Below are 25570 nucleotides of genomic sequence, written 5' to 3' on the forward strand. Positions count from 1 at the left end.
AGTTGGGCAGGGCTCTAAAATATGATTTTTTTTTTTGGCTGAGTACTTGAGAACTTTTGGCTAAATTGTTTCAAAGCTATTTTTGAAATAAATCAGATCACAACCTTGCATCAAACATCTAGTGTATGGGGACTTTGTGACTCAAATGGGAAAAAGACCAATATCCCTAGCTATTCTGTGATATGGTCATAATGCCATAAAACTAGTGCTCATGTAGGTGAAAGGAGGCCACATTACAACAGTTCCCCATCCTTTCATATCTACCCTGTTAATCTATGCTCTGGAAGGTGGTTCTTGAACTTCATTGGAAATCAGAGTCCCTTGGAGGGTTTGTGAGAACACAGAATGTTGGGTTGCATCCAAACAACATCTGATTCTGTAGATCTGGGACATATTTGCAAAATGTGCCTTTCTAATGAGTGCCCACATGATGCTAATGCTGCTGGTCTTGTGATCACACTTTGAGAGCCACTGCTCTAGCATTTGTCCTCCTTTGCCTGTCCTCTGTATCTTTCAGAGTATTGTAAAATAACCAAATAGATATTCAGTAACTCATTCATCCAGGAGTGTGTTGAGCTTCTTTGAGGTTAAAAATTGGAATATGCAGAATGCACCTTAATTGTGAGTTTCCAAGCTTCAGATAAGCCTTGCTTTCTTACTGGACTCATGGAAATACTATCTCTCTAATACTCCCTTTGCAAAATGGGCTGGGCTAGATTCCAAGAAACAAGGGAAAAACATCACCAGGGCCATGACTGCCAAGAGCAAAGACAGACTGTGTGCCACAGGTGTCCTGGCCATCTGTGCTGCTCAAGCTCCAGCCTGGCCAGGCCATATATGACCCCGATTCCTGTCCTGTTGGAGTCATACTTATGTCAGGTTTCCTACTGATCCACAAGTAAATGGCCACAACAATGCAGGGGGCCCATTTATCAGCCAGCCAGTTCCATCAGAGACATGAAACAAAATGTTTAGAGTTCGATTTCCCGATGCAATGAACCCCTGGACCATTTGCATTGCTGACCAGAGAAAACCTCAGCTATGATAGGAAAGATCAGGTAAAGATAGCATATCAATGGTTCTTGCGAACAACCAACCATAGCAACAAAGTCACTGCTTGGTTCTGGTACATTCCTGAGATATCACCCTACATTCCACCGTACATCCCACCCTACATCCCAGGGAAAATGTTTGCAGCCCACCCTACATCCCAGGGAAAATGTTTGCAACTGGAGTTAAAGGTGAAAACCTTACTTGTACTCTGAAGAGCTTGTTTTGCAGAATAAATTTCAGATGAGGATAATTAAACCACTTCTTGGAGAACCGCATCTGATTTCACTGGGACTTTTAGTATATAAGATTTTTCATCAAGTGACTTTCATGGTCCTGATTGGAGCCCACTAATTATCCTACCCAGCTATTTTCATCGAGTATGCGTTGTGGTGTGCTGACGTGCACATACATCCTAGCTCTGCATCCGAAATGCTGCAATCAATATTAATGTACTCTAAATCACACTTCCATCTGTTTCTGAATTAATAAAACACAAAATAGATGTCCTTATTTCCCTCTCTCTCTCTCTTTTAGCAAAATGCTTCAAAAGTCGCTCAGATACCATCTCCATGGGTAGGCAATGGAAAGTAAGTATTTTATGAAAATTGCTTTTTCATGAAAGTGAGTGATTGAATAGACCCCAAATGTTTTGCATTGACAATTCAGGAGCAAGGGCCACAGTCATTTTTGTGCACACACAAAATTTTATCAAGGCTTCAGCTAACAGAAAGACAGAAAAGTTTAAAACAATCTTGTTCCAAATTCTATTTTTTCTTTAAGCCAAATTGTAACCATAAAATATAGTCTAACGAGATGGTAAACAACGTGCCATTTCAGGGAGGCATGGTAAAATGAACTCCGCTATAGTGATTTGTCAATGATTCACTCAGTAATGAAAGACCAATGAAATATTTATTGATATATAATAAGTGCTGTTTAATAAAGCCAGAGGCATTGTAGGGCTGAAAATGTGAAGACACTTAGCCAATTATCCCGGCCTTCATGAGGATTTCTATATTTAATACTAAAGGACCATCGTCTAAAGTACAAAAGCATTTACTGTAATGCTGATGTGAGGCTGCATAAACTCCCCCATGCCTGTGGCCTCATTTAGAATTGCATCTCCCCTGGAGGAGCTCAGTCCAAGCAGCAGTACCAGGAGAGTCCAGAAACCATTGACCTGGTCCTAAAGCTGCCCTCACCTCAGAGGCTAAGTCAAGTGAGCCCATTCTTCTCTCGTGGTTTTTTCATCTCTAAAATGAAGGGACTTTCCCCCAAGACCCTCTGTGGTGCACTGAGGAGAAGCTTCTTAGATTGATTTTGAATCCCGATTTTATATTATCCACAAAGTGACTAAGTTAGCAATGGGTTTTGCTAACTTGTCTGAGCATCACTGTTTCCTCTGATTCCAAAACCTTCCTCACCACCATGCACCCACCTCCCACCAGTAGTGGGAAGAGAATCTAGGTAACTGTGGACAAGCAAGAGTACTTTTAAAAGTTCATGGAGACCGGCGCGTTGGCTCACTTGGCTAATCCCCCACCTGCAGTGCCGGCACCCTGGGTTCTAGTCCCAGTTGGGGTGCCAGGTACTAGTCCAGGTTGCTCCTCTTCCAGTTCAGCTCTCTGCTGTGGCCCGGGAGGGCAGAGGAGGATGGCCCAAGTGCTTGGGTCCCTGCACCCACATGGGAGACCAGGAGGAAGTACCCGGCTCCTGGCTTCGGATCGGCGCAGCGCCGGCCATGGCGGCCATTAGGGGAGTGAACCAAGGGAAGGAAGACCTTTCTCTCTGTCTCTCTCTCACTGTCTATAACTCTCTCTCTGTCTCTCTCTCACACTAACTCTGCCTGGCAAAAGATAAAAAAGAAGACCTGCAAATAAAAAAAAAAAGTTCATGGAAAAATATAATTAAAAGATGAGTTTATTGTGGTGCAAAACTTTTTTTAAATTCATGCATAGTTTTTCATAATATGCATTTCCCATGGACTTTTTAAAAATCCCTTGCATGTTTTCACAAGGAGTTTGCTTTATAACTCCAAGCTGCTTTTACAATTTCTCATCATTTCAAATTCTTGTGTCACTGATCAAAATACTTTAAGAGTAAAATAGTTTCCACTGCCACTTATAAATATCTATAAAGCATACTCCAAAAGCAGCGGGACAATGAACTCTACTTTGAGATCATAAAAACATTCAGAGTGAGGGAACAGATCCATTTAAAAAAAAAAAACCACACATTAACTCAATTATTGTATTGAAAGGAAGCAGTGTTTAGATGGTTGAATTAAGTCTTACTCTTAGATTGATGAACAAAAGGGAAAGAGCGCTTCTCTCTGGAAGTTCAGAAATAAAAATAACTATTGAAAGGCCAGAGAAAGTTGTTTTATCTGAGCACAGAGCGAAGCAAGGGCAAGGTCAGGTAAGCAGGTATTAAAGGATCACTGGGAGAAACACATTTAAAAAAATTCAGAACCAAAAAACTCGAATACATCCTAAGCTTGTGAAGTCACATTAAAAGCTTCCTGAAATGATTTTTAAGCAGCTTCTGTCTGAACAAAGCACACTCCCTTTGGTAAGCCATAGAGCTTTTGAATGAGGCAGCTCCAAACAGCCATCCAGTGGTTAAATCCCATTCATTCAGCAAGCCCTTTGGGCACAGCTCTTCCATATCAGGCCCTGTGGGAGGGGCTGGGGACACAGAGCTGAATTATATGTGGACCCTGTACTCCAGAAGCACAGAGGTTAGTAGAAGAAGGTGACAGGTGTGAACCAAGTGCTGTGGAAGATCAGGAGAGAGTTTGTGCCTTCCTGCATGGCCAGCAAGGGCATTCTATCTGCAAGAAAGACTATGGCCAGGTTTCCAAGTAAATAAGGATGACAGTCACAGCAAAGGGCCTCTCAGTGGCACCTCTCCAGAGAAACACTCTCTGACTTCAAACCCAGCTAAGCTGGATAGTGATTGGGAAGTCAATTGCCCACGAGAGTTCCATGGAAAAGTATATAGGGACACAAGCAGAAGGTTGAGAACAGACCTTTAGAATCTAGCATCTATGGAACTAGGGGAGAAAGTGCGGAGAAGCAATTTGAAGGAAGAGAAAAATCTCCTTACTATAGAGCAGATGCCAGCAAACATTTTCTATAAAGGGATAGGTACTATATGTTTTGGAGTTTACAGGTCAAGAGCAAAACTAAGGCTACTATATAGAATAGAAGAGAGAAAAACAATTTCTATATTTTTACTAATGAAATCAAGATATAATAACTAGTGTAACTTTTAAAATATAAATCTAGTAATAAGAATGGAATTATATTTTATTTTTTTATTTGACAGATAGAGTTAGACAGTGAGAGAGACAGAGAGAAAGGTCTTCCTTCCGTTGGTTCACGCCCTAAATGGCTGGAGCTACACTGATCCAAAGCCAGGAGCCAGGTGCTTCCTCCTGGTTTCCCATGTGGGTGCAGGGGCCCAAGCACTTGAGCCATCCTCCACTGCCTTCCTGGGCCACAGCAGAGAGCTGGACTGGAAGAGGAGCAACCAGGACTAGAACCCAGCACCCATATGGGATGCTGGCACCGCAGGCAGAGGATTAACCAAGTGAGCCGGCCCTGGAATTATCTTTTAAATAACATTTTAGCTCATTGGGGTTCAGAGTGAATGTTCCCAAGGTTAACCCTCAACTAAATAAAGAATTCAACAAGTAGTAAGTAGAAAAAACACTATTTCAAAATAGTATAGACAAAGGCTATAAACAATAATCAGATTTCAAAATGTCAAATTCACTCATATACTAAGCTTGTGATTATAAAGAAAATTGAAAGAATGCCATTTTAAAAAATTAAAAGAAAAATAAGAGAAGGAGGGAGGATGGGAGTAAGGGAGAGAGGGAGGGTAGGGTGAGAAGTATCATTATGCTCTTAAAACTGTATATCCAAAGGCCGGCGCTGCGGCTCACTAGGCTGACCCTCTGCCTGCGGTGCTGGCACCCCAGGTTCCAATCCCGGTTGGGGCACCGGTTGCAGTGGAGGATGGCCCAAGTGCTTGGGCCCTGCACCTGCATGGGAGACCAGGAGAAAGTACCTGGCTCCTGGCTTCAGATCTGCACGGCACGCCGGCTGTAGTGGCCATTTTGGGGGTTAATCAACGTAAGGAAGACCTTTCTCTCTCTCTCTCTCTCTCAGTCTAACTCTGCCTATCCAAAAAAAAAAAAAAAAAAAACTGTATATCTGAAATACATGAAATTTGTTCCCTTTTTATAATTATTTAAAAAAAATAAGAAATATTAAGTCATCATAAAAATGATTGTCTTCTCTCATGAAATTGATTCAACTGTTGATCTTTTCAAATCATTTGTGGCTCACAGGCCATACAAAACAGAAGGTAGGTCAGATTTACCAACTCCTGATGTAGAGTTAACATTTTGGAGACTGTAAAAGGGCTGGGCAACATTGTACAGTGTCACAGAGAGATAATAAAAAGAAAGACGGCTAGGAATTGTACTAAATTTTTAAAGAAGGAGGCTCTTTGAAGCCTCCGGAAGAGATGTTTCAGGAAACAGGTGGTTATGGGTGCCACATTAAAGGTGTCAGAAGAAGGAATATTCCCACTTGTTTAATATATTGATCAACTATCTATATATATATAAATATGCCATCAGATATATATATATCAATATGCTATCAGAATCCTCACATTTCTTATACTCCCTCAAAAATTTTTGTCCTGATAAAATGATGCACTTGCTTGAGCATTTGCTGATAGTGTGAGTGAAAGGAGGCCAAGGGACAGAAAGACATTGCACAAGAAGCCACTAACCCTTAAGTACGTGTCTCTGGGCAAGCCTACACTAGGCCTACCTAAGCCTAAACCATGGAGGAAAAATTACCTACATGCTCTATGGTGATTTCAGACAGCAGGTGATTTCTTGTTGCTGATGTTAAAGATTGCAATGATAATCTGTGTCCAAACACAGCCCAATGTAGGAACTCTGAAGATTTCTTTTTATAAACCAGCATGCAGGTGAACAGTCAGCAATTAACAGCCCATCCCTGCAACATGCCTTAAAGAATCTTAAAGAGATATTCAGAATCCCACTTTTTCAGCTTTCCTAATACTGCTCCCTGGGGGGCTTTTACAATTGCACTTGGTTTATTGCGGTAACTGTATTTGGAGCAAACTGTCATTGTGGTTTCCACAAAACATTTCAATGATGGACTGATATTGCACATCAAGTGTTTTCTAACTGCCAGTAGCTTTTCTGGCAGCAGGTAGAGAAATCATCATAGCTCTGAGCTATTTCTTTCTCTGAAACATTGCAAAACTTGTCATATATATTCAAAGTAAGAGATACATTTGTGGGTAGAGTCGTTCCAGAGAAAGATTCACTCAACTCTGTTTTGCATTTTCAAACAAAAGCAGCAGTGTGCACAGAGCCCTCAGTGGTTGTCAAAGTCAGTAAGAATTGGGTGCCTTGTACTAGAAAAAGAGAAGGGGCTGCTTCTACAGCCTGGCACTGTAGCCCTATGGGGGCAGGTGTACTGTGGTGATAAGTTCTCTCTATGCTGGCGCCTCTGGAAAAAGCTATCAGGATACCTCAAAAATATGGAAAATTAAATTAAATGATAAGTTTATTTTGGTACAAAAATTTTTTTGAAATGCATGCATAGATTTTTCATAATACATACTTCCAAGAATTTTTGAAGACCCTGTGTATTATGTTGGAAACAACTATGGAATGCCATCTAAGAAGAGATCCTGGGAGGCTGCACTCCACTGAGGGCATCATCTTTGTGCACCATGCTAAACGTCACACTGGCAAATGATATACTGAGGAGATCCCAGAGTGATGAGGGTCAATTGGAGGCTCACTGTTATTCTTCCCTGTCAGCCTATAACAAGGACTGTCTTTCCATTTCCCAGGAACACTCCTTCCCCAGTGTCTCTCAACAATGTCTCTCCTATCAATGCCATGGGAAATTGTAACAACGGCCCTGTCACCATCCCCCAGCGTATTCACCACATGGCTGCCAGTCATGTCAACATCACTAGCAATGTATTACGGGGCTATGAACACTGGGACATGGCTGACAAACTGACAAGAGAGAACAAAGGTATGATCATCTGCTATACCCATTGCTCACATACTGATGGAGTCAATTGTGCTTTGAAGGACTTGAGTTTTGGTGGCTTTATATCTCCCTGCATTTCTTACTTCCAGGGCTTAGGTGAGGGAAGAGAGAGTTATCTCAGAGCTGACACAGTGACCTACTTTTGCCAAAAGAGTGAAAAAGGCCTGAGATTGTGTTCTCCTTTAAAACTTAAACAAGTCTAAACTGTGAGATGTTGGCAAAAATCTATTTTAGAATTTTACACAGTCATAAAGATCAATACAGAGAAACAGAGGCAAAAGCAAAAATAATGATTTGCAAATTAATTAAGACCCTGCTGGCTTCTGTTAACTTTTTTTTTTTTTGGAGAGGTAAAGTAGAACTAAGGGTTGCTACCTTCATCAAAATTATCACCTCCACTTGAGTACATGATATTGTGGCTTGCATTTGGAAGCAAAGGCCAAAGCTAAGCTGGTATTTTTCACACACTGACAGATTGGATGAAGAATCAGCGTCCTTCCTGTTCATGGTGATGCATGAGGTTTGCTACAAAACAAATGCAAAGAGAACTCCACTTCACCAGAGAGTGAGTCAGTAATTTTTGGTGACTCAAACTGCCATCCATGAACATTATTTAAACTGCCATTATAAACATTAGCATTATTTCACTCTAACATCAGCACATTCCACCATGTCACTCCTGGAAAGTTCTGTAGCTAATTTAGAAGGAATTACTTTGAAAGGGGTGCACAACAAGGTGTCATTTAGGTGCACAACAAAGTGTCACTATCCTAATGAAGATGGGGAAAAAATTAGCTACACTTTTGCCCTGGCCATTCACTTGGCTTGGCTGACTCGAGCCAAGCAGTTACTGGTGGGGACAGATTTGGGCCTTTCAGAATCAGACTACAATGATATAACCAGCAGTCTTGAACAGTAGAAACCTATGTCCAGTAATGGGGAGGCATTAGCATTCTTCACAATCTAAGGTACATGGGATGGGCTTAGGTGATGCCAGGTCTGAGCAGTTATATGGCATTTCAGAAATCAGACTGGGGCCACAGGCTGAATTAAATCATATGTGTAAAGCACCTAGTTTTTTTTAATCCATATTATTATATTTCTATAAACACAAAGATTCTTTGGACATCAAAGCACATTACATAATTTGAGACTTCAAATCTCAGCCCAAGCACAAACTTACTCAGACTCCTGGAAATTTGTGCATGTATTGGTTACATTTCTTTGTGCAGTTCTGTATGCCAGGAACTATACTATTTACTTTGATCATTTGTTGCTTCATTTATCCCTATTTTATAGATAAAGAAAACTGAGACTCAGTGAGATTAACAAACTCACCCATGATATCACAGCTCTCAATGTTTATTAGAAGCAGCTGTTGTATCTAGAAGTGTCTGATTCCAGAGTCTTAATTCATAACCAATAGACTACACTGCCCATAAAGCAAGGAAGATTAACAATGGATCCCCAAAGACTTTCAGTGAGATCCTGAACTCAGTTGTCTGAGCAATGGGAAATTCACAAATTGTCTACTTTTCCAGATTTCTGGAAATACAGAGATGACTGGCTCCCAAAACCAGAACCATCCCAGGGTTCTAGAATGCAAGCAAAGATATGGGCATCTCAAATTTGCCAAGCTTGTCTGCCTCCACCCTTTCTCTTATTTTGTTTTGGTGTCTGGAGGGCAGTTCAATATTTATGGATTTTCTCTAAAACTGCACCCCCTTTCTAAGTAATTCCTTCTAAATTAGCTACAGAACTTTCCAGGAGTGACATGGTGAAATGTGCTGATGTTAGAGTGAAATAATGGTAATCTTGTCATTAGCTCAGCATGTCAAAGAGTTGCTAAATTCTCTAATATTGAGTCAGAACAGCTCCCTCACCCCAATTGCAGAGAGAAAATGTGTCCTGCTAATGCTGTCCATTGGGTCCTTCAGTGCACTATGGTGAGGACCTAGTTTGGATTCATTAACTCAAAGCTTGAGTTTAAGTCACTTGTAATATTTGATTTGCTAAGATTTGGGGATTCTTCTCTCATCTGGTTTGTCAGTATGGAAATGGAGGAAGTGAGGGTTTCCATTTGGTTGGAGTTCTGCATCCCACTGGAGACAGCTATGTACTTTCACAGTTTTCCATCCAATGATACAATATAGACAACTAAGGTTGGCTGTCCCAGTGGAAGTTCTCCACTCCAGCCATACCTTCCAACCCATGTAGATACAGGTGGCTTATTGAAGACAATTCTGGTGTTGAAATGGGTCAATGGAGTTCATGGTGCCCTCTGGCGTTTAGTCTAGAAGTCCTGTTGCCTACCTGCCAAACTGTTTACACTGCTCACTTGAAACAGTTATTAAAATAATGACCTGGGTGTCTAGTTAAGAATGCCATAGAGAGATCTTTACAAAACACTCAGGGGACGTCCTGGTTCATATAAGGTTTCACATTCATTCCACAATGACTGGGTACTTTAACATTTTCTTTAAGACTGTATTATGTAGCCGGCGCCGCGGCTCACTAGGCTAATCCTCCGCCTAGCGGCGCCGGCACACCGGGTTCTAGTCCCGGTCGGGGCGCCGGATTCTGTCCCGGTTGCCCCTCTTCCAGGCCAGCCCTCTGCTGTGGCCAGGGAGTGCAGTGGAGGATGGCCCAGGTGCTTGGGCCCTGCACCCCATGGGAGACCAGGAAAAGCACCTGGCTCCTGGCTCCTGCCATCGGATCAGCGCGGTGCGCCGGCCGCAGCGCGCCGGCCGCGGCGGCCATTGGAGGGTGAACCAACGGCAAAGGAAGACCTTTCTCTCTGTCTCTCTCTCTCACTGTCCACTCTGCCTGTCAAAAAAAAAAAAAAAAAAAGACTGTATTATGTAAGAAAATATTTTAGATGCCAATGATAATTTGCTCTCTTATTATAAGAAATTATTTTTATTGCATAGTACAAGTTAAAACAATATCTATCACGTAATCAAATGAAGTTGATGCCTGAAGAAGCAACCCACATGTTATACATAACATGAAGAGTAAATGCACTATTTAGTGAAATACCATCTGCTGATCAGTCAAGCACAGGTAACCCATACACAAAAATTGCTTTCCAAGAAGGCAGGAGAACATCCCCACCAGTTTAGGACAGTCTTCACCAGCTCCCCCACCCCACCAGCTTCCTCACTCCAGCCAGCACAGGTGTGATTTACTCACCACTGAGGCGGCCTGCTCTTTCAGAAGCTAACAAAGAGGACACCATAGAACCCTCTCAGAACCAAGTGCTAGAAAATCAGTTCAAATGTGCAAAGAGGACATCTGGCTAGTTTTCAGATATCATATTGTTTTTCTCACATGCTTCTCCACCCAAGACAGACGCTCTAAACCTCTTGCTGCATGAGTTAGTGGAGTAGTCTCAGGAATGCCCCTTCCTTACATCAACTTAATGGGAATCAGCCACGCCTTCTTACCAACCATGTCCTGATGTGACAGAAATCCACAGGTCACTTTACATTCCAAAGTATTTGGTAAGAAAACTTACCAATCAGATGCATCCTAGCTGTCATGTGGCTCTGGATGCTGATGACTATAATTGCTGTCCAGATTCTCCAGCTTTGTCTATAAAATGCCAAGAAAAATAAGTAACCACAATTCATTTAGACAAAAAGAAAAGAGAGAATTTTTAATTCAAAAACATGTAAGATGAGAAACCGCTTGATACTGAGCTTCTTGAAATATTTTGTATAAGGACAATTTTATGGATACACATTTCTAACAACAATTTTATTGTAAACAAAGGAGATTCAAAAACTTCTTGGAAATGGAATTAAAGGATAATATGAGGGGCTAGCTCTCTGGCTTAGCAGGTAATGCCACTGCTTGCAGTACTGGCATCCCATATGGGTGCTGGTTCGAGTCCCAGCTGCTGCACTTCCGATTCAGCTCTCTGCTATGCCCTGGGATAGCAGTAGAAGATGGCCCAAGTCCTTGGGCCCTGAACCCATGTGAAAGACCTGGAAAAAGCTCCTGGCTCCTGGCTTTGGGTCGGCGCAGCTCCAGCCATTGCAGTCAGCTGGGGAGTGAACCAGTGGATAGAAGGTCTTTCTCTCTCTCTCTCTCTCTCTCTCTCTCTCTTTCTTCCTCTACCTATCTGTAACTCTGCCTTTCAAATAAATAAATAAGTCTTAAAAAAGAGATAATATGAATATCCTTTAAACTTTTTGCAGTCCCCTTATAGGACATATATTTTTACATGTAATTTATGTTTTAAACATATATAAATATTACATATTATATATGAATTTCCATATAAAATATAAGCAAATATATGTTTATATATAATACATAGTAATAGATGTGTGTATATACAGATACACTCACATGCACATACACATATACACACAAGGAGTCTTGAAAAAGTTCATGAAAAATGAATATTATGAAAAAAGTGTGCCTGGATTTTGAAAATTTGTTGTACCAAAGTAAACTTACTTTTAAATTCCATTTATTCGTAATTTTTTAAAAATATTCATTTATATATTCATTTATTTGAAAGGCAGAGCATTGGAGAGAGAGAGAAGGGGAGGAAGAAGGGAGGGGAGGGAGGGAGAGAGAGAGAGAGAGAGAGAGAGAGAGAGAAAGAGAGAGAGAGATCTTTCATCTCCTGGTTTACTCTCCAAATGACTTCAGTAGCCAGTGCTAGGTCATGCTGAAGCTAGGAGCCTAGAACTCAATCGAGGTTTTCCACATGGGTGGCAGGGATCAAACTACTTGAGCCATCACCTGCTGTTTCCCAGGGTGTGCATCAGCAAGAAGCTAGATCAGAGATAGAGTAGCCAGGATGTGAACCAGCACTTTGATATGGGATGTGAGTGTCCTAAGCTGTGACTTAACCCACTGCACTACAACACCTGCACCATCCACAGAACTTTTTGAAGTACCTTCGTGTGTGTGCATGTGTATGTGTGTGTATAACAAACTTTCATGGAGTTTTAATTTGCTCTTAGAATCTGATATCTGAGAAGATATGTACTGTTTTTTAAAAAATTAGTATGAATTCAAATACAGATTTAAGTGAATTGTGTTTTATTAATCATAATAACACTTACAAACATCATTTGTGCTACTGAGTTTTTGGAGTTCGCTAAAGATTAAAATAGCAGTACTTCATGTCCATATGATGTTCTGGTGTCCTAGTGGTTACTCTGTAAATTATTGTTAAATGAATGAATGAATGAACAAATGATTAATTGTTGTGGTGTTATGTGAAGGCCATTTTTTAGTCTGGCGCATATTTCCATGATAGCATTTAAAGGCCTGACAAAGAACTGCTCTGATTTTCAGAATTCTTTGGTGACCTGGACACGTTGATGGGGCCTCTGACACAGCACAGCAGCATGACCAATCTTGTCCGCTACGTTCGCCAGGGACTGTGTTGGCTGCGCATCGATGCTCATTTGTTGTAGTTGGTGCCCTCCCATCTCTAGCATCACCACCCATTACTCTACCTCTGCCAGCACAGCAATGGTCACTGGTGGAACTCCACTCATTTGGGAAAATTCTCTTTGGTTCTGTTTGTTTTTATGCTTCTTTTGATATCTGTAAAAAAAACTTAAATCATTTTAAGTGGACACTACAACTTGATAGCAGTATATGTTTTTTTACTTAGTCATTTTTCAGTGTTTGATATGCATTTCCCAGATCCCACCATTTATTTTGTGCTTTATAGAATGACCATCCCTTCAAGATTGTTTTAAGTCCACACTATCAAAAACAAATAATGGGAGGTATTTGTGTTGATGACAGGTTCCTGAGAAATGAAATATGGATGAGAACTTACACATAGGGACCTGCAAAGATTTTCAGCTAACTATGCTGTTAGGTCCAGAAAAGAACATATTTCAGAATCCACTGATAAACTCTGGTGATTACCACAGACTCAATCTTCACATGAGAATTTTCATTGTCAAACCCATGCCTTAGATGTTGTAGCAACACCGCAAAATCAAGAGTAATGAGAAAATAAATGAGCATAGCAATCCCACTTGTAAAATGATGCTATACCATGTCTGAGCATAGGATTTTTTTGTTATCCCTTACCTGATTCCCTATTTTTCAAAATATTAATGATGATAAGGAGAGGCAACATTTATTTTGACAGCTTTAAGGTGTCAGCTGGCATAAATATTTTTGAATTGAAGCATAAATGATCACCTGGGATTCTCTTTGTGCAAAGCTCTTTTGAAGAGCAGTTTGGTAACCAAAATGCTGCACTCCAGTCTTAGAATTGGGAGATAGGTTAGTTCTGAAAAATGTCTGACAAGAAATTCACACCTCTGCCTCCTTAACTGGCAGGATTTTTAATTTGCATTTTGCTCAAATCTATGGAAACAAAAGTCAAGTTATCATTACCTAGAAGTAATAATATACAGTTTGCTTCCTACTGGCTTTGAAATCTGGACTTCTCCAATTATTATCTACATTTTCCATTCTTCCGTATTTCTTTTATCTGTTTTCTATTTTATTTTATCTTTATTTCCTTTCCTTTTCTTTTTATTGGGGGCACATTAGATTGTGACTAAGATTAAGTCACTAATTTTACTAAAGTTAATATTAACATGAATCATTTACATGAAAATTCCAAAGAAAACCCCAAACTCTCTAAGTAGTAGCCACATTTTTATAAAGAAAAATGAGTATTGTGGTAGTGCTTCATACTGCAGTTCTCTGAACAAGCCCTAACTAATGGGAAGAGTTCATCTAATTTGGAAATATTTCCCTATTCCTTATGATCTTATGCATTCATTTTCTGTCCCTAAAAACCACAATGTAAATATCCTTTTTGGTGTTCCAACTCACCAGAAGAATCCCCACTTTTAGTAAACACTATCCATGTATTAGTTACTTGTAATTACCTGGTGATATATAATTCCATTTAACCTTTATTCCATTGAGCTATCGAATTCTGTTCACTGAATTAGGACCAAGTAAATAATAGATATGCACATGAAAGATACATATTTGTATTATTTTTAAAGAAAGTCATGCAGTCTGTGAAAGAAGCAGTAGATCAACATTTTGCACTCTCATTGTCAAGGTTAGGTATATCCCAAGTTGCAAACAGCCAGACTTGAGCTCTGCTCTGGTCCTCTTTGATTTTAAGGCCCTTTGTTGTATAATAAGGTTGTGGAAGTTATACTCCAATGACGAAGCATGTTTTTAATATGACTGATGGGAGCATCCAAGCAGCTGAACCCAGCACTTTTTATGCTCCCACTGTGGTTGAGCCTTATGTTTACAGTCTCAACAACACCACTCACATATATATGCACACACACACACACACACACGAAACTTGAAAGAATCTTTTCTGAGCCTCTTCAATGAGGAGAATGGTAATATGAAAGACACTGAACACCCAAGATGGGTATCACATATAAAAATTAACCTGATGACTTTGCATTAACTCAAATTATTGGTTTTCCATGGCCTACCAGGTAGAGTACCTGGCTACTACTGCATAATGAAGCCTACTTGCTTGACTTGTAAGTTCAACCTATACCACAATCCTAAACCATCATGGATTTAGAAGTAGATTCTTGAAATTAAATCTCCAGAAACTAGATATTAGACTGTTAGGGGCAGTTCCCAAGAAAATAAACATATTGCCTCATGTGTGAAAGACTTCCAGCTCTAGTTTCAGTGACTTGTTATATCTACGTACATACAACAGGGTGGTAAGAGGATTCTATGTCATCTCTGGTAGCTGAGTGTGAAGTATGTGCCAAGTCATCAGCATAGTTATCAATCTGACAGTTGAGCTCTGGATCACCACCTGATTATCTAGTAGATCCGCTTTTAAGGCAGCTTAGAAGCCAATTAAACATGGAGGATAAATTACCTTCCTATCCCTAGAGATAAGAGGTCTTTTGGTGTCATAATTAAGGATTGTTGCTGTTTTCTGGGCACTCTATTCATCACAGTGTAAATGGCAATGTGTGTTGTTTGTGTGCAGCTATTTGAGGGATTAAGGGATTGAAATATGTTGTCAAGTTAATCTTTTCAGCATACCAGTTTGTGGGATGGTTACAAGACATGTGGCTGGCAGTGAGAGAAACTGCCTCTAGACCTAGACAAAGACTTGGAGAGACACATCTAAATAATCACATTGAGGTAAAGTAACAAGCAGAGTAAGGAGCAGCTGCATCTCAGCAGATATATGGCCCATTCTCAGCTCTGCAGGGTGACCCAGATAAGGCCACCACTATGCCTTCATTTGTCACCCAAGCTCCAACCACAGAGAATTTGACAAGTTTGTGTTAGAACGTTGGCTTGGCTTGTATTTTTAATTAGCTTTGGATTTTTTAGTGGTTTTGTCATATTACTGTCTGAGTTTGGTAGGTAGGATTGATTTGAAAAGAGTTTACTAGTGTGGTTCTTGGGGTAGAATTTAGCTATAAGCATGTTGTTAGCCAGCCTGTAGACTGTTAATTACTTAATAATCTCATTGGGAAAATGCTAGTCATTTTATATTTGGATGACATAATTGGAAAAGCAGATTAGATGTTGCTACTTTTAAAAGACTTGGAACTGAGACCCCTTTTACCTGTGTATTGAAATAAAAAGATCTGAATGTTTAGTCAATGACCAAGCTGCAAAATTAGATACCATTGACTAAAATGTTTTTTTTTTTTTTTTGAGTTTCCAAATGGATGGGTTTTCATTTGGATGAGCCATCAAGAAAGACATTGGATTTGGTCTGCAATGGAAAGATATTTTTCTACCATGTCTTTCCCTAAGCTATCAATTTCAAAGTTTTGTGTTATTCCAATCTGTATCCCAGAGATTAAAGTTGGACTTTGGAGTCACAAAGCATTTTGAAGGCAGAATTGACTGAGCTGTGAGGGTAAAACCCTCATAAACTTCTCAACACACATGATAAAATTCACCTGCATGAGCTGGCAGGTGGGAACGCCAAACTGGATCACTGGGTAGGACTACTCAGTAAAGCAATGAATTGTTTGCTTAGAAAAGCATCACTATCCCCATTGAGAAAAATGTGTGGCGAGATGATATAGCTACACAATATCAAATGAATGGGTTGATTCAGTGCCCCCAAATTCAATTCTGTGGGGAAAAATATTGAGCCAGTTGTCAGTGTTCTGTTATGCAACTGGCAGACTAAATTCTTTGTCGTCGTTGTTATTGTTGTTGTTGCTGTTGTTTCTCATTTCCACTCACAGCCTTATTCTTATAATTAAACTCTGATTCATTTTCTCTTTGGTGTTAGCAAACTCCAACAACAGAAATGGCATCTGTGTATTGATAATCAGCATTTACCCTGGCAGGAGACTAATCACATAGGCTGATCTCAGACATTAATCCTACCATCTGATACTTTTGGTGAAAAAAAAAAAGTATTCACTCCCTTTCCATTCTCCTCCTCACAGATCTAGATGCTCTCTTTACCAAGAGTATCAAATTTTTCTCTGTAATCTATTTACTAGAAGATTACATAGTGAGGAAGGTGGAGAGGGGGTGTGGGTAGGAATTGGGAGTGGTGGGTAGGGAAGCCCCTGGGAGGCCAGCCTGCAGTTCTTGCCCTTTCTGCTTCTGACATGAGATGTTAAAGAATCATTCATAGCACTCACATTGGGTTAGGGGACTCTGAACTGCTCTTCAGATCCATGATCGATCATCATTCTTCAAAGAGATTGGAGCTTTGCTGTTTCATTAACTGTGCAGTGTAGACTAATGGTGTTTAATAAAAATCATTCAAAATTTCAAACTCTTTTGCCAGTGACCTCCATTTTGTTGGCTCTTTGATTTGTATCCAGCTCTGAGGAGGGAAGGGGACAGCAAAGGAAAACTGCTACCAGGCCCCCGACAGGACGTTGCAGCGGCAAGCCCAAGCCCGCCTGCCCAGCAGCAGTTGCTGGTGAGCAACTGCATGCAGAGCAGCTGGGGGACTTCCTGACAAATGCCCAGCGGACGCTTTCAGCTGGGGATAGCTTGTTTCCCCCAGGACTCACTATTCTCCAGTCTCTGCAGCAGGAAGCCAGCTGCCATATCCAGGGAGAATTTCAGCTGCTTCCCCTATTTGGTTTTTTCCTGCATCACTTGTGTGCCTACAAAACACCAAAAGGGTCTCTGATAGTAGAGTCCGGAGTCGGGATGATGAGTCACCAAATGCATCCCAGGTGTTCACGTCCTTCTGTGGTTCTGCAGTGCTTGTGAAACCAGGGCAGAAGGAGCTTTTGGGCAGGAAACCAAATTTCTGAAACCTCAGAGATGCTGGGTTGCTGCCATGTAGTTCAGCCTAAGAGCTAACATCTCCTTCAGTCAGTCTAATGTGCAGCCAATGGTGTGCTGGTAAAATGTTTATCAGTCAGCTCTTTGAAAAGACAAAGACAAAACACTTGATTTGTTGCAATGGCCAATTTCCTCCATGTACATACTGCCACCATGACGGGCTTCAAGCCACAAACTGTGACATCACTGCATACAGATTTGGGAAAAGTTTCACATAATCATCTCCTGTGAGCCTGAATGAGCCAGCTCCACCACACTACTGCATGCAGCCAGGCAAAGAGGGTTCAGGTTTCCCACATCTGTCCCTGAGGACATGCCTATATACACCCCACCACACACACAAAGACATACACCCACAAACACATACACACGTTGCAATGACTAAAACTGCTACTTTGTTTTAAAACATCAATCGGTATTTTATGAATGGGTGGTTCATAATGAGGCCCTGAGACATAGCAGCCACCCTGGAGGCCCAGGTTTTCAGCAGTAGAAAGCTAAAAAGATGAAGCCCTTTTGAGCTGAAAGGACAGATGAGGCAGTGGCAATGATTTCCTCATCTCTACATCTCATAGGTTAACTAAATGTGAAATAAGCACTTAGAAAACACTCATGATTGGTTTTAAAGGATAGGTGAGTGGTTTACCATTATTATTACTATTATCAGTATTTTGATTCCCAAGTAGGATTCCAAACTTTTAAATCCAACTTGGCTAAAGTAGTTACAGAGCCTCTGTGGAGAATACTACAATCCACAATTTACTTAGATGTTTCCTCATAACATGGAAACACAGTAATTCCCACATCTCCACATTGCTATTCGGGAGATTCTATTCTTTCTATTCTATTCTATTTTATTCTATTCTATTCTATTCTAGTAATATTATATTACTAGGAATCTAAGTCTTTTTTTAACATTTGTTTTTAATTAAACCAATCTACTTACTGTCTCAGCTCTGAATTTAAACCAGAATGTTTTCTGTATCAATTACTTCACTGATATTCAGAAAGGATTGTCCAAACTAAAATAATTATCTTTTCCACCCAGGGTGGATAAAACTAAGGTCACTAACAAGAAGGCTTAGAGTGCAGTCTATTTTTTCTAAGAGAATGATGCTAAGCACATATGCACACAATCACACACACCTTTGCTTATTAGAGCACCTCGTCATAAATCATCCTGAGAGTAGAATAGAAAAATTTCCAAGAATCCATTCCCCTGGTCCTCTGCATCTTTTGCAGTTAATGAGAGGTTTGTAAGTGCAAAGGTTGAAGAAGTTTTCATAAAATCCTGTTTCTCTTTAAACATGTCCGTGTTCTGACCAGGCCTGTGTCCCTGTTTGTATGTTAGTCCTTGAAGACATCCCTGCCTGCTCCTTCTTTCTAGACTTCTTATCTTTTGCATCTGCAGTTCTTTCTGTGGCCTGCACAATAGCTGAGTTTGGAATTTTATGCCCTCTGCAATTCGTGAAACATTTGTCCTAACTGGAGAATGGTGACGTTGGGTCTGTTTTATTGGCATTACACCTACACCAGGACTCTTGAGTATCCCTAGGCAATGGGCAGGTTTTCATGGCCGGAAAGAGCTAGAAATGTGTTTACCATCATCCCATGCATCCCTTATTGCAAAACCATACTCACCAATCAAGCATATTCGCCCACAAATATTATAAATGAAATTGATTCTGTCTCCAGAGAATTTGTCAAATAGTTTTCCTCCTGTTTGATGCTACTCTCTGGATATTTTATAAAGAGAAGTATCTGCTATGAAATCCCTCACATTTATTCCTTTGTACAAATTGCTCTTGTATTTCTATTTTCATCAGAATAGTACTTTTAAAGATTGGTTGATGTGGTGTTGTCTTCAATAAAATGAATATGTCAAAAATGAATCTTGTGGACATACCATGTTCAGAAATGATCCTTGGTATCAGAAGATGCCTAAAATTCCCCCCTTGCACACTTGTTTAGATCCTTCAAAGAAAAGCCTAGTTTCCTTTTTGTTGTGGTGGTGGTAGTTGTGCCTGTAGCTGTGGTTGTTGTTACTTCTCCCTCTATCTCTTGCATTCTCGCTCTTGCTTCAGCTTTTGCTTTCAAGTTAGTGTCCTTTCTCTCTCTAAACAAATGGATAGTTCGATTAAATGTGAAATTGTACTTATTCATTCTTTTCAGACATAACAGATTAATAAAAATATGTGTGTCCTGAATTAAAACATACCACCTGCAAAGGCATACTATGTTATGATATCATAATACTATAATAACTACATCATTATGTGGCAGTACAAATATTAGTCTGTTGAACTCATTTGTCCAATTGTATAACTTTGTGGAACAGCATTTTGATCTTTGCTACATAATTTTGGCACAAGTGGAGTGTGTGCAGGCAGATGAGACAATGTTCATTCCAGGATTTTTCAATGAACTTTAGTTGGAAGTCAGGCAAAGGCAAACATCTTCAGATGCTGCTCTAACCATTATAAATGTGAACAATACATCTCTATTCAAGAAATACCGTAGAGAACTTCATTCAAGACTTTTTAGATTCTTTTTTTCCTTTATCCTTTTCCTTTTCCATTCTTTTGTATTTCATTTATTTGTTTTTGTTTGGAGAGGGTCTGTCTGTTATTTTTGAAGAAATATTTTGATTGCTTCTCTCTCTCTCGCTCTCTTTCTCTACCTGTCTTCCTCCCTTTCCTCACTCCATCCCTTATTCATTAAAATACTGTGAACTTGGGAGTCTTTGGTAAATCTGCATTAGATCAGTTTATAGACCAGGAATGAAATTTAGGTGAACATTGATGAGTTTTGAAAGAACACTTAAAATTCATTGGGCCTTTCCGCACCCTACCCTGACAAATGGTCTGAAGGACAGAGGTGGTTTTTGCAGAACATTTTCATAATATCCTCTGAGACCTAATGCAGCTTAACAAATGACTCCACCTATATCTCCTGTAATTTGACTGAGACTTGTAAAATACTCCCTGATAGTTGCCAGGGGTGTCTTCTGCTTAGTCTGTAGTACATGTGTTTGCTTTGTATCTAAGAGGCACATTCATTTTTTGTATGGTCATCTGAAGTATTTCCTAACATTCAAATTAGCCTGTATGTAATACCCAGAGAGATTATCCCATCACGCTGTAGATGAAGAGGTGATTCTATAACTCTCTGTCCTTGGAAACAGACATTTTCATGCATAACATAAACAGAAACTTTATATATTTAAGTGTCATGGAAAATATTTATTGGATACAAATGGGAATTTCATTGTCATCATATGCTCTCTCTGTGTGTGTGTGTATGTATGTGTATTGGGGGGTGCTTGCCAATACCACATCACTGGACCACTGTGGCAAGCCATAACTACACAAATAGAACATATCACTTGTGTGTGTGTGCGTGTGTGTGTGTGTGTGTGTGTTTGACATCTAGATAGCTTTACCTTCCTGTGAAACATCGGTTTCTATTTCTAAGAGGCCACGGCTATATTACTGCATGCAGGCAAAAATTTGAAGCGGAAACTTCTTTTCTCTTGGAAGCTTTCATCATAATATAGTTTTCAATCAAAGAAATTCCACTGGCTTTGGTCAGAGAAAAGTTTCTGTCTAAATTCCACTGAGTTTCCAAGAGAAAATTGCAGGTCAATATGTATGGGAGGGGAGATGTAGGCCACGTGAACTGGAGCAACCTGAACTGTATTGAGCCCTCTGGATTGGAGTGGACCTCATCTGAGATGTTGTACAAATACTTGGGGCTGATGGCTGGTCTGGGCGCCCTCCAAGTGAGTTAAGGAAGAGATTCAGCAGGCATAGCCTGGCCTGGCTCCTAAAGACGGAAATCTCCTGGTCATTCTCCAAGGAAAAGACCTTCTCCCACACTGATGGCACCCTAGCTGGCCATTAAGATGTGATGACTATTCAGAAAGTATCCCATTGGTCTAACAACCCAGTTAGTCTTTAGAACCACTTTTTGTTGGGTGCAGCTTTCCGATATTCACATTCATTGCAGATCCACCAACCGTCACTGTTCTTAACAAGCATGCTCGTCTTGTCAGAATTTCAGTAAGTTCCAATGTTCTGTATAGACCCAGGTAACTGTCCTAACATCAATTAATGAAATGTCATCTGGTTGCTAAAAACTGTGCTTTATATGTCAAAAACTGTATCTGCCTTTGTGGCTTTGCATTTCAAATGTGTGGGGCACAAGCATTTTGTTGGTGGTTTGTTCTCAGTACAGTAACTCTGTATACAAACATTTTAATGTGGTTTTTATTGTTTTCCAACAAGATGTCTCTGTAAAAATGATATTGGCTGAGCTGGTGCGTTGGTTTCTCTCATAGAGGCATTAACTATACTGCCAATGCATTGAATTATTTAAAAATGCAAAATAAAATTTTTATGAAAATATCATTTTAGACATGTAGATTATTCTGCTTACAGACTTTCCCAGGCATAAGTACCTTGTTCCCAATTCTTTCATGTTATAGTAGAAAGCCACTGCTTCCACTTACCTCAACAGCTGTATAGCTAAGGGCCATAAAGAAAATAACTCACACTACCCAATTCATTTTATAAGAGAGACCACTGACCATCATTCAAAGCCCATTTGAGAGAAAATTGCAGTGTTTAGTTATCTGGATTCCTAATACACAGCACAGAAAGCTTGCAAAGTTTAGGATCCTAACTGTAGTTGCTGAGAGAAGGAACAGGAACATTGCAGCAGGGGCGGTGCCCTGGGCTTGGAGGCAGAATTTTTAGGGTCTGTGCATACTGCCTCACATAAGCATGACATGTGGGTTTTCTGTGCCCTACTTTCTTCCTCTGCAAAACAGAGTTGCTGTCAGCACCACCACCCCCAGCCCGGCCCTGGCCCCTGCCACCAGAGGTAAGATATCATATAGACTGGAATTTCTCATCCTACATTTCCTCTTCGTAACTCCGAGAATTTTGTTGCCTCAAATAATTCCCTCCGACACACAGTCATTATCAAGGCCAACAGTCTTAATCCTCTGAGGGTGTAAGAGTAGTTAGGGCAACTTCAGTGTTGTATTTTTAGCAGAGATTATACCACAAGTGGGCAGGCCATGACTGAGGGCTAGTAGTCCACCAAGTCTTGTGTCTTGGAGGGAGAACATGTTCAGCTCTACGATCTTCTCTAGAAAGTATTATGGGCTTAGGTGGGATGGTTTGTCTCACTCATCCATTTCGAGAAAAGCAAAGAAAATAGTCCAAACTTTAGCTGTAGTGTAAGAGCAACCCATGTAATTTAGTAAAGAACATTTTGCCAACACATCTTTGGTATAGTCATTTGAAACTGACGCATGTGGTCAGGGTCCTTTGCAACTGCGCAAGTTATTAACTCGGCATCTATTGTGATTGACAGTCTCAAAACCTAGTGTATGTTCAGGAGATCAGTGAGGGGCAAGAAATGACATTAATTCAGATCTTTCTAGGTCTTTAATGCTCTGTATTGAGGAAATACCTGGTGAGGGTGGGGGACATTTAAAAATACAAGTGCAAATTCCACCCCAAGAGAGTCTGACTTCACAAGCATGTGTGAGATCCGTGACACCAGATACCTTGTTGATTCTCAGGTGAAACCAGTATGAAAAACCATTGTTACAAGTTTATTAGAGAAACAGCCCAGTTGCTCCTTCCTGCCCACCCCCACCTTCCTATGGGAACAGGAGCCAATGGTGCTACCAGCAATCTAGAGAAAACCTCCAACAGGAATCCAAGCTCTTGGTGTTCTTCGCCACAGAAGGGATTACCTTTTGCGCTTTTGTCACTCTAAGAATTCTGAGGTAGCTGAAATCACAACTCAACTGAACACACACATTCCCATGTCCCAAATAAGATCCAGAGCCCAGAGTTGTGAAGGGAAATCTCACCAGGAGGGACCCACCTATCTGGAAGGATTTTCTTGTATGTGGGTGGGTTTGAGAGGTGGGGGATGGTGGCAATATGAGATTTTCCAAGAATACACCATTCTGAGAACACAGAGATGATCATAAGAGCAGGAAGGAAGCATATCCCACTTGCGTTTATTTGAAAAGCCTTTCCCTACATTCTTATTGGGCTGGAATATTCCCAGGACTGAAAACAGCAGGGTAAGTGGAGTAGAGGGGATGAGGCTTCCTGAATGTCTCTTGGTGTTTTAGAGGCAGGGCACACATAGTTTGTGCATGTTGGCCCCTGCCTATGGTGTTTATTTTCACACCTGTTCTAAATATAGTTCCAATAGGCAACATTTTAACCATTTACAGCCTACCTTTTTTGCATACCCCATGAAACTGTCCAACATCTACTAACGTTGTGGTAGGGCTGTGGTGTAGCAGATTAAGCTTCTACTTGCAATACAAGCATCCTATGTGAGCATCAGTTAGAGTTTTGGCTGCTCCACTTCTGAGACAGCTCCATGCTAATATGACTGGGAAAGCAGCATAAGAGACCAGGATGGAGTTTCAGGCTTCTGGCTTTGGCCTGGCCCCACCTGGATTGTTGTGGCCATTTTGGGAGTGAATCTGAAAATGAAAGATTCTCTCTCTCTCTCTCTCTCTTTCTGTTCTTCCCTGTCTCTCCCTTCCTTTCTTTCTATAGCTCTGCCTTTCAAATGAATAACAAAATTCTTTAAAGCAAATTTTAAAAAGAATATGGCCAAAGTTCCTGAAAATGAGGCTGCATCCCACACCTCCACTCAAAACCATATCTGGCTTTGGTGCAGAATTTCTAGGCCCATACACTTTTAGACTTGGGAGCCCATATCCAGACCCCACATGATACTTACTCTTTGGATCCCTGAATATCCTTAACATAGCTCTAGAGTTAAAAATCATCGGCAAAATAATTATAGCCTTTACTAACACAACTGTCAACTGTAAATTGTACCTCATTATGAATCAAGACATACCACTGCCTTTGTAGAGTATAATCGCTAATTGGGGGCAAACAAGAGCCCTAGGCTTGTATCTGACGCCACATGTACTTCCTGATATTGTTCCATTTCTGGACCTCAGTGTCCCATTGGTACTATGAAAATGACAAGATTTTCTTGATGCCCAGTGAGAACAAGGATCAGGGCATGACATACAATCCTTGACAGATGGACTGCTGTGGGGCCGAGACTGACTGTTATCACTAAGGATGGAGCTGAGCCAAAATGCACCTCCCCTCTGCCCATCGTCCCCTACAATCTGAAGAATCACCCAAAGTACCCTTTCAAAGCAAACAATTTAAATCTGCTTCATCCTAAAGCTTTTGTGTAGTTTGCATTCACATTATACTCCATAAGACTTCCATACTTCTGATATAAAAATCACTTTTTTCATCCCCCAAATCTCCAAACTGATGGTCCAGAAAGATGCTTTTTGCATATTCTATAACTCAGCAAACTTTTTTTTTAAAGCTTTCATTTAATGGGTGCAAATTTCATAAGTACAACTTTAGGGATATAGCAGTTCTTCCCCCTATAGCCACCCTCCCACCCCAACTCCCATTATACCTCTTACTCCCTCTCCCCTCCCATTCTTCATTAAGATTCATTTTTTAATTTAACTTTATATACAGAAGGCCAACTCTATACTAAGTAAAGAGTTCAACAGTTTGCACACACACACACAAAGTACAAAGTACTGTTTGAGAACAAGTTTTGTAGTTAATTCTCATAGTACAATTCATTATGGACAGAGGTCCTACATGGAGAATAAGTGCACAGTACTTTTGTTGCTAATTTAACAATAAACACTCTTAGGGACCAGCGCAAGTAAAGCCGCCACCTGGGGTGCAGGCATCCCATATGGGTGCCGGTTCAAGTCTCAGCTGCTCCACTTCCAATCCAGCTCTCTGTTATGCCTTGGGAAAGCAGTAGAGGATGGCCCAAGTCCTTGGGCCCCTGCACCCAAGTGGGAAACCCAGAGGACGCTCGAGGCTCCTGGCTCCTGGCTTCGGATCGGCACAGCTCTGGCCGTTGCAGCCATCTGGGGAGTGAACCAGCGGATGCAAGACCTCTCTTTCTCTCTGCCTCTGCCTCTCTATAACTCTGCCTTACAAATAAATAAATAAAATCTTAAAAAAAATAACACTCTTATTTACGAGGTCAGTGATTAC

The 25570-nt window shown here is 40.6% G+C and overlaps 1 protein-coding gene across 2 annotated transcripts in view; it reads left to right on the plus strand.

The window, feature by feature from the left end:
* Positions 1–16941, plus strand: part of AFF2 (ALF transcription elongation factor 2) — a 592065-nt gene extending 575124 nt beyond the window's left edge. For both annotated transcript variants that reach the window (XM_008273461.5, XM_051831608.3), the window contains 3 exons: positions 1588–1640; positions 6970–7160; positions 12498–16941. In XM_008273461.5, coding sequence (XP_008271683.3) covers positions 1588–1640; positions 6970–7160; positions 12498–12619 — 366 coding nt within the window. In that variant the 3' untranslated portion in view covers positions 12620–16941. The remainder of the gene's footprint in view (positions 1–1587; positions 1641–6969; positions 7161–12497) is intronic.
* The last annotated feature ends 8629 nt before the right edge of the window (positions 16942–25570 follow it).

This window comes from Oryctolagus cuniculus, chromosome X (genome assembly GCF_051225735.1).
Source record: "Oryctolagus cuniculus isolate XC-2025 breed Fujian yellow rabbit chromosome X, ASM5122573v1, whole genome shotgun sequence".
Lineage (NCBI taxonomy): Eukaryota > Metazoa > Chordata > Mammalia > Lagomorpha > Leporidae > Oryctolagus > Oryctolagus cuniculus.